Genomic DNA, 10,195 nt, shown 5'->3' with positions numbered 1-10,195 from the left:
GAGCCCACGGGTTCAAGACCAACTTGGGCAACTTGGCGAGACCTCATCTCTACACTAAATCAAAAAATTAGCTGGGTATGGTGGCGTATCCCTGTAGTTTCAGCTACTTGGAAGGCTGAGGCAGAAGGATCGCCTGAGCCCAGCAGGTCAAGGTTATGGTGGCCGGGAGCCTGCCACTGCTGCCCTCCAGCCTGAATGACAGAATGAGACTCCAACTAAAAAAAAAAAGAAACATAACCAACAAAGAACATGTGTCCTTCAAGAGTTTCTTATCAAAAAAAAAAAAACTAGGTGCTGAAGAAATGGTCATATACTCAGAACAACAAAAAAGTTTCTGTTTTAGGAATTTAAAGTCTCAAGCTCTGGTCACAACAGCAATAGGTATTCTTTAAATTCACAATCAGTCATTTCTCCCAAAGCATTTCATGCACTTCAATTAATCCATTGACCAAATAAATCTAAGTCACAACAGACTTTTTTTTTGTCTCTCTTGTCAGGGTACTCAAATATTTTACAAATCATTGACCTGTGATGAATTATGACAGACAAAGCACTAGTGAGTAAAAACACTAATTTACATTATTGTAGTCTTTGTGTGCCTTTGGCATAAAAGGCTATTTGTTTATTTACAATGTTACAATATCACCTTAGTTCTGAAAAGAGTGGCATATGCACTCTGGCTGCTCAGATAGTATATTACTGATGAGTCACATTTGCAACTGGGAACTTATGCCGAAGAAATAGGGAGAGAAATGCTTGTGTCTATAAATTAGGAATAAACACTAGTGTTCATGCTTATATTTACTATGAGACATAATGAAATCCTATCTACTTTCATGTATTTTGAACCAGATCTCTCTCTTTTTTTGAGTTGGAGTCTTACTCTGTCGCCCAGGTTGGAGCGTAGTGGCACACTCACAGTCACCGCAGCCTCAACCTGCTGGGTTCAGGCAATCCTTCAGCCTCAGCCTTCCAAGTAGTTGGAACTAAAAGCATGCATCACCACACCAGGCTAATTTTTTGATTTATTGTAGAGATGAGGTCTTGCCAAATTGCAGGGCTGGTCTCAAACCTGTGGGCTGAGGCAATCCTCTCACCTTGGCCTCTCAAAGTGCTGGAATTATAGGCGTGAGCCACTGTGTCTGGCCTCTGATCTACTTTCAAAATACATTTCTTTTTTTTAGTCAGCCACAGGAGTATTTTTATTTGTAACTTAGTAAAAATCTGAAAAGGCAAGTTTATTAAATATTCCTAATGTTTTTATGCCACTGAACTATTTACTGACTGCTTGTCACATGACAGAACTACATTGGACCTTGAGATACACTTGTGATACAAAAGTTAAGAAGGCACAGGCCTTGTTCTCAAGGAACTTATAAGGGGAAGCGAATATGCAATTACAATTAAGAAATAGTTAATATCTAATCATCAACAGGATAGAAGAGGCCAGGCTCGGTGGCTCAGCCTGTAATCCCAGCACTTTGGGAGGCTGAGGTGAGTAGACTGCCTGAGCCCACAGGTTCGAGACCAGCCCGGGCAACTTGGCAAGACCTCATCTCTACTGTATATTAAAAAAATTAGCCAGGCATGGTAGCACATGTCTGTAGTTCCAGTTACTTGGAAGGCTGAGGTGGAAGGAACACCAGAGGCCAGCAGATTGACGTAGGAGTGGCTGTGAGTATGCCATTGCACTCCAGCCTGGGTACTTGAGTGAGACTCCGACTCAAAAAAAAAAAGGATAAAAGAATCAGGATTTTACAAATATTCCAATATAGTAACGATGGCAGAAAATAAAATGACATTTAAGAGGTTTAGGTGCTCAAAATCAATTATATAAGTATAAAATGCAGAAAGTCTTGATAGATGATGGCCTATGTTTTTATATATATATATATTTTTATAATCAATATTTTTTATTATGATATTGTGGGGTACAGTTAAGAGTTAGGTATACAAATATGCTTTGTTCAGGCAGCCTATGTTTATATATAAAATCTTAAAAAAAAAAAGACATATAGGTTTCAGCTGAATACTAAGGAGATGACACCCACCCACGGCTACTTTAAGTGCAGTAGGTGATCTCAAGAAGCAGAAAAGAGAAAGCAAAAAAGAGGACAGGAATCACAGAACTTCAAATAAGATATAGAAGGTTGTGTAACTTTTAGAATTGGTAAGAAGGTCCTGGGAGAGAGGTTAATGATGACCAGCCTACCTAACACAGTTAGCCTAACCACTACCACAGAACCCTCCTATTCCCACTGCACCAGTCTCAGAGTTTAAAGTTTTTCCTTATTGCCTTAAGTGAAAGGCAATTTGTCTTAATCCCTTTTTCTCCAATGCTCTCCCTATTTAACTCTTTGCATTCAGTGCACAGAGAATGTCAAAAGTTCAAGTTTGCAATGTTCATTATCTGGGGAGAATATGAACCCAGCAACACAGATTTTTTTTCCTTTTTTTTTTGTTGTTTGTTTGTTTTTGAGACAGGATCTCACTTTGTCACCCAGGCTGGAATGCAGTGTCGTGTTCCCAGCTCACAGCAGCCTCGACCTCCTAGGCTCAAGTTGATTCTTCTGCCTCAGCCTCTGGAGTAGCTGGGACTGCAGGCATACATCACCACACTTAGCTAATTTTTAGTATTTTTTTTTTTTGTAAAGACAAGGTCTCACTATGTTGCCTAGGCTGATCTTCAAACTCCTGGGCTTAGACAAACCCCCTGCCTTCACCTCCTGTGCTGGGATTATAGGAATGTGCCACCATACCCAGCCCAGATGTTATTTTCACATAATAAATTCATAAGATTTTTTTGGCTCCAAATTGAAAAGGGAAGACTGGTCTGATCTGGTGGGGCTATTGGGAAGGACTTACAGAAGAAATCCTAAAAACTTGCCTGGTCACTTCCCCACTCAAACTTCTAAATTGGACTGGAATGAGCATGTTTTTGCCTGAGCCTTAGATTTATGAGACATACACAAACATGCTTATTTAAGTGAGCTGCAACAGTCATTACCCTGAAATTTATAAAACCAGGGACAATAGAAGAGGAATAACAATTAAAATTTAATTCTAGAGCAACAGAGAAGACAAGCCAAGTTATACATACATCCTGTAAATTAAGCTGCCTTTTTAAAATCTAAGGCCAGGAACACTTCAATTAATCAACAAATATATAACAAGAAGGTACTTTGAGCAAGAACTCATATTAAGTTAAATGAAAGACAAATATCCTTTGTAAACTCCATAGATTATGACTATAGCTGACTACTGCCACAGTCAGGGTAAAATAAGACTTGATAATACCTAATGGCTCTTATATAATTATATATATTTTAGAAAGTAAAATTCAAATTCCTTCAATTATACCTTAAATAGGGGTATGTGAAATAGAAACCATGCTTCAGTCATTCACATAAAACTGTCACAGTGAAGAAAACACAAAGCAGAGAAATTTCTACTAATATCAAAAAATGAAAATAGCTCTGAAGAATCTGATCTTCTGAGACAGTAGTCTTACAGGTGCAGCCCCACTTAGGGTTGGTAACATTTTCTTAGTCAAACATTTTTCTGAGAGCCAGTAAATATTTCAGAAATTAGGGCTTTAAGGTAAAGGCAGATATTAAAAAAAAATTATAGCCTAATTTTTGAAAATTGCCAAAGGTCATAGATTATGACAAACATAAGATACCTCTTACAAATTAGTGAGAACAATGAATAAAATAAGTGTTGCGGGATTCCAGAATTTCAGAATGTGTATTTTAGCATATCTTTAAAACAAATAAATAGTCTCAATGTGGCAAAATGTAGGCTGCAAGTTACTAGTCTCTCCTCCTTTCTTTTGGTGTATGTTAAGTAGTGAAAAGAAAATGAATGAACTATCTAAAGGCAAATCCCCCATATCATGTATATTTCAGGTGGGTAAAAACATTTGAAGTTTAGACTGAGGTTAGGGTTAGGGTTAGGGCTAGGCTTCATAGATCTCTGATCAACTCAATTGCTCTTCCAGGAACCAGAGAGAAAGTACTGTGGGTGACTCTATTTATTTACCTATCCAGTGAGCAGAGCCAATATATGGTCTGTTAAGAAGGGTAAACCAGAAAAAAAATTTGCATATTTTAGAGTTTCCAGCTTAGCTATATGCTAAGTAAATTGAAAAAAACGACTTGACTTACCTGCACTGCCAAGCTGTTTATAAAACCTGTACTCTAAGTGAAGCTGTGGAGCACGTGATTTTATTGGTTCCTGCAACCCAAAAAGAAAAACTGTGATCACATTTAGATAAATGGGACTTATTTCCATTTCTAGATTTTCAGAGAAAATAAGGGTTAAAAGCACCTCAAGTTTTACAGATATCCATATAATAGCCTTTTCTTACCATATAATAGCCTTTTCAATTTGTCTTAGCACAGCTAAAGAAGACAAAGTTCAATTACATACAACCCCTTCCATGGATAGTTAAATAAAAATAGATGCTACACGAGCTATCATTTAAGAACCACTAGTGACCATAAAATATTCTCCTGATATGTGTTTTCTTCCAGGAAACCAGATGCTAAACCTTAAAAAAAAATACTATCATGGCACCAGACATAGTGGCTCATGTCTGTAATCCCTGCACTTTGGGAGGCAGAGGCAAGAGGAGGGTCTGAGCCCAGGAGTTCGAAACCAGCCTAGACAACTTGGTGAGACCTTGTCTCTACAATTAAAAAAACAAAAATTAGTCAGGCATGGTGGCGCAAGCCTGTGGTTTCAGTTGCTTGCAGGTTGAGGGTGCAGTAGCTGTGAGGGTGTAAATGCACTATAGCCTAAACAACAGAGTGAGACTCCAACTCAAAAAACAAAACAAAACATGTATTTTCTCCTTGTTCTATTATACATTTTGAATAGTACACAGTTTTATAATTTTTAGAAAAATAATACATGCTTAGAAAAAAATTTAAAATATACAAAAATCAGAAACAAAATCATAGGTCGGGTGTAGTGGTTCACATCTGTAATCTCATCTTTGGGAGGCCAAGGCAGGAGGATAGCTTGAGACCAGGAGTTCAAGACTAGTATGGGCAACATAGCAAGACTCCATCTCTACAAAATATTTTTAATAATTAGCCCAGCATGGCGGTGCACGCCTGTAGTCCTAGTTCCTTAGGAGACTGATAAGGGAAGATCGGAGCCCAGTATTTTGATGCACTGATCTATGATTGTACCACTGAACTCCAGACTGGGCAACAGAACAACAGCCTGTCTTAAAAAAAAGAAAAGAGGCCGGACTCGGTGGCTCGGCCTGTAATCCCGTGCTTGGGAGGCCGAGGTGAGTGGATTGCCTGAGCCCGCAGGTTCGAGACCTGCCTGGGCAACTTGGCGAGACCTCATCTCTACAAGAAATCAAAAAAATTAGCTAGGCGTGATAGCGCATGCCTGTAGTTCCAGCTACTTGGAAGGCTGAGCGGAAGGATTGCTGGAGCACAGCAAGTCGAGGCTGCGGTGGCTAGGAGCGGGCACTGCACTCCAGTCTGGGTGACAGATTAAGACTTCAACTCAAAAAAAAAAAGAAAAGAAAAGAAAAATCTCAGGTACTGTCACTTTAAATACAGCCACTATTAACATTTTGGTTAATGTTCTTCCAAGTCTTTCTTCATCCATATATGTATATATAATATACAGTCAAACATAATTTTATGTGAGATCATACTATACTTGCTGTTCAGCAACTCACTTTTCCATTTAACAATGTGATGATATTTTTCCACGGCAGTGAGGTATACAGTATTGTTTTTAATGATTGAAGTACTCCCCTGTATGTATATATGTATGTAAGTATATGTATGTACATACATATCCCCCATAATTTCTGGACATCTGGACTGTTTTCATTTTTCAATATTATAAACAATGCTATTAGGAATATCCTTATACATAGATTTCTTTTTACATGTAAGAATTAAAGATTGTAGGTGCAATTAATATTTGTAACTTCAATCAAAGTAGTGTTCAAGTTCCCAAAAATGAAGTTTTCAAAAGAACCCAAAGATAAAGCAGTCAAACAACCATTCTTTGCTCTCTTCCGAACTTCAAGAACTGTCTGGTTAATTATTCTGAACTGACAGTAATACTAGATAACTAGCTAACAAGTAACCACGTATTACCCTAAAAGATATGGTTTTCTATCCCCTTTGTGTATAAATGATAGGCAAAAATCACTACAAACTTATGATCTCTGTTTTTTTCTTTCCCTTTTTCTTTTTTTACGAGACAAGGTCTGCTATGTTCAAGCAACCCACCTGGGCTCAAGCAATCCTCCTGCCTCAGCCTCCCAAAGTCCTGGGTTACAGGCATGTGCCACCACACGCAGCCTGATCTCTCTTTAAAAGCTCAACATCTACATACTCATTAGGATGCTATTATAAAAACAGAAAAATAAGTATTGTCAAGGATGTGGAGAAATTGGAACCCCTGTGCATTGCTGGTGGAAGAATTCCAAAACTGCTTTGGCCAGTGGACTAGGTGCTAGTGCCAGTGCAGTTTCCCAAAGGGAGTTCTCTTTGAAGGTGACCATCATGATAGTCAATAATGAGGCATATAGTACTTTTTCTAGGACTGATTTGGAAACCTAATTGTCAGAATTCTTATGCAGACATGAGTGACATTTTATTGAAAACTGAGTTATTTAACACCTTTTAGCAAACTTCTTTAGCACATGGCTATATAGCCTGCTCAGCCAATTGGGACTTCAAGGTGTTTTGCTGGAAGCACTATAAATAAAGGGCATGACAAACACATAGTCCAAAACGTGGAGAAGGCAGCAAGATTAGCAGCACAGATTTTTTTTTTTTAACTGTTAGAAAAGCAATGTATGCCAGGCACAGTGGCTCAAGTCTGTAATCCCAGCACTTTCGGAGGCCGAGGTGAGAGGATTGCCTAAGCTCAGGGTTTCGAGACCAGTCTGAGTAACTTGGTGAGACCTTGTCTCTGCAATAAATAAATTTTGGCCGGGCTCGGTGGCTCAGTCTATAATCCCACACTTTGGGAGGCTGAGGTGAGTGAACTGCCTGAGCCCGTGGGTTCGAGACCCACCTGGGCAACTTGGCGAAATCTCATCTCTACAAAAAATCAGCCGAGCGTGGTAGCACGTGTCTGTAATTCCGGCTACTCAGAAGGCTGAGGTGGAAGGATCTCCAGAGCCCAGCAGGTGGAGGCTGCGGTGGCCGGGAGCAGCCACTGCACTCCAGTCTGGGCGACAGTGAGACTCCAACTCAAAAAAAAAAAAAGAATCCTAGAAGCCGGGCTCGGTGGCTCAGCCTGTAATCCCGCGCCTTTGGGAGGCTGAGGTGAGTGGACTGCCTGAGTCCGCAGGTTCGAGACCCGTCTGGGCAACTTGGCAAGACCTCATCTCTACAATAAAATCAAAATGAGCCGGGCGTGGTAGTGCGCGCCTGTAGTTCCAGCTACTTGGAAGGCTGAGGTGGAAGGATCGCCAAAGCCCAGCAGGTCGAGGCTGCGGTGCTAGGAACAGCCACTGCACTCCAGTCTGGATGACAGAGTGAGACTCTAAGTCATTAAAAAAAAAAACAGAATCCTAGAAATCTAGGTTAGGGGTAATGGAGGAGTTCATTACCCTATTTTGTTCACTTTGTGTGTGACTTTTTTTAAAAAAAAGGTTCCTAGAAGGCTGGAGTGGTGGCTCGCGCCTATAATCCCAGCACTTTCGGAGGCCGAGGCGAGAGGATTCTTTCAGTCCATGGGTTCCAGACCAGTCAGGACAACCTGGCGAGACTCCATGTCTATAATAAATTAAAAATTTAGCCAGGCATGGTGGTGCACGCCTGTAGTCCCAGCTACTGGAAGGCTGAGGTAGAAGGATCGTCTGAGCCTAGCAGGTCAAAGCTGCGGTAGCCATGATCGCCAGTGTACTGCAGCCTGGAAAACAGAGTGAGACTCCAACTCAAAAAAAGGGTTCCTGGAAATCCAAGAAACAAGAGCCTGCTATGAAGATCCAAACAACGTCCAAACTGGAACAGGAGCAGCAGTGCTTCATTTTATTTCTTCACCAGATGCTGATTACATTTCCACAGAGGCCTGGCCATTTGCCAGAATCACGGTAAAGTTGAAACACAAACACACACATCTGCCTGAACTCCTAAATCACCAGACAGTTACCTTGTAGGCATGTGATGCTTAAGGCAAATTTTGCTGTTAAAATGAAAAGAGTTCAATTGCCCTCTTATCTCCCTTGGAGAATAGAAGCTCAACAGCAAAAAAGGAAGCCCATGGACAAGACTGTTATTGAAAGGGTGAAAAGCAGCCAGGCTCCGGGGCTCAGCCTGTAATCCTACGCTTTGGGAGGGTGAGGTGACTGGATTGCCGGAGCCCGCGGGTTCGAGACCCGCCTGGGCAACTTGGCAAGACCTCATCTCTACAATAAAATCAAAATGAACCAGGCATGGTAGCACGTGCCTGTAGTTCCAGCTACTTGGAAGGCTAAGGCGGAAGGATCGCCAGAGCCCAGCAGGTGAGGCTGCGGTGGCTGGGAGTGGCCACTGCACCCCAGTCTGGGTGACAGAGTGAGACTCCAACTCAAAAAAAAAAAGAAAGGGTAAAAAGCCAAAATGGAGTAACTTTTGTAAGAGTGGTAGCCATTTTAACATTGCTTAGCTTTGTCATGCTTTTTCAGCAGCTTGTTTCAACTCACCTTATAATCATGAAAACAAAAACCAGTTTCCCAGAGGTAGTTACTGATAATTATATTGTAGCCCTCTAAACATGCTTTGAACTAACTACCCTTTTATCCAAAGTATTTGTCTTCCTTCCATAAAGGGACAAAGCTGACTTAATGTACAGTAATCAGTCCTTTGTGACCGACCACCTCCTCATCACCATGGCCACAGCTCCTGTGTTATCTCTCCCAAGAATGCTTACCTACTCTTTCTAACAGGGTAGTTTCGAAAGCTTTCAACCTCAAGCATTCACAGCCAAACATTCCTTAAGTGACTGACTCCTCTCTCCAGTCTTGGGGAGGTAGATCCACCCTTTTTCTCTGATCTACTTTCTAAATAAACTTTTTCTAACCTACTCTTTTTGTGCAATTCTTTCCTGTGGCACTGGCTCACTGACCTAACAGTTATCTCCTAGAATGCCTTTATTTGAGACTTATTTGAAAGAGAAATACAGTAATGAGACATACCATACTAGATGGTAAGAATCCTATTTTTAGCTTTCATGATTGATCATACAAAGCAAAATAGAAGCTTAATAAGAGGGAAGTGAAATGTAATGGTCAATCATGTCAACAAATGTTATGCAAGCTTATCCATACAGATCAACTGTTATAAAACTGACAAAGAAATTAAGATTGAAAGAACTGTCTCAGCTAGTCATGGTGGCTCACATCTGTAACCCTAATACTTTGGGAGGCAGAGGTGAGAGGACTGCCTCAGCCCAGGGGTTTCAGACCAGCCTGGGCAACTTGGCAAGACTTCGTCACTATAATAAATCAACAAAAATTAGCTAGGTATAGAGGCGCACACCTGTAGGTCCAGCTACTTGGAAGGCTGAGGCAGAAGGAGCCCAGCAGGTTGAGGCTGTGATAGCAGTGAGCATGCCATTGTACTCCAGCCTGGACAACAGAGTGAAACTCCAACTCAAAAACAAACAACAACAAAACTGTCTGTAACAGAAAGCTAACAAATATATAGCAAAAGCAAAATTTTAAAGTGTTTTAGGGGCCTATGAGCAGCCCCAAATAATCAAAAAATCTTCCAATTTATCAGAATAGTAAAACAGAAAAAGTAAAAAAAAGGTAAATGTACTAGAACATCTTTATAGAATAAACAAATTAATATACATAAATAATATGGTTAATCCTTAAATATTCAATCTGAGAGGATATTTGACCTGTATTGTTACACACATTACCTCTCTTCCTGCTCCCATCTCTCCTAGACTTCCATTTCAAAAAAACAAAATAAAATATTTGGTTCCTTGGAAGGCCGAGACGAGTGGATTGCCTGAGCCCACGGGTTTAAGACCAGCCCGGGCAACGGGTGAGACCTCGTCTTTACAATAAATAAAAAATTAGCTGGGCATGGTAGCACGTGCCTGTAGTTCCGGCTACTTAGTTAGAAGGCTGAGGCAGAAGGATTGCCAGAGCTCAGCAGGTCGACACTGGGGTGGCAGTGAGTGTGCCACCGTATTCCAGCCTGGATGA

General features: G+C 40.7%; 1 protein-coding gene across 1 annotated transcript in view; it reads right to left on the bottom strand.

Moving 5' to 3' along the window:
- CSNK1G1 (casein kinase 1 gamma 1) overlaps positions 1-10,195 on the bottom strand; it is a 165,813-nt gene that overhangs the window by 80,024 nt on the left and 75,594 nt on the right. Inside the window, exon 4 of the mRNA XM_021713741.1 lies at positions 4,167-4,236. Within this exon, the coding sequence (XP_021569416.1) occupies positions 4,167-4,236 (70 nt within the window). The remainder of the gene's footprint in view (positions 1-4,166; positions 4,237-10,195) is intronic.

Source organism: Carlito syrichta, unplaced genomic scaffold (genome assembly GCF_000164805.1).
Source record: "Carlito syrichta isolate Samal-C Ts95f unplaced genomic scaffold, Tarsius_syrichta-2.0.1 Scaffold304708, whole genome shotgun sequence".
In the NCBI taxonomy this organism is placed as follows: Eukaryota; Metazoa; Chordata; class Mammalia; order Primates; family Tarsiidae; genus Carlito; species Carlito syrichta.
Note: the sequence above shows the minus strand (reverse complement) of the source record. Positions and strands in the feature narration are given on the sequence as shown.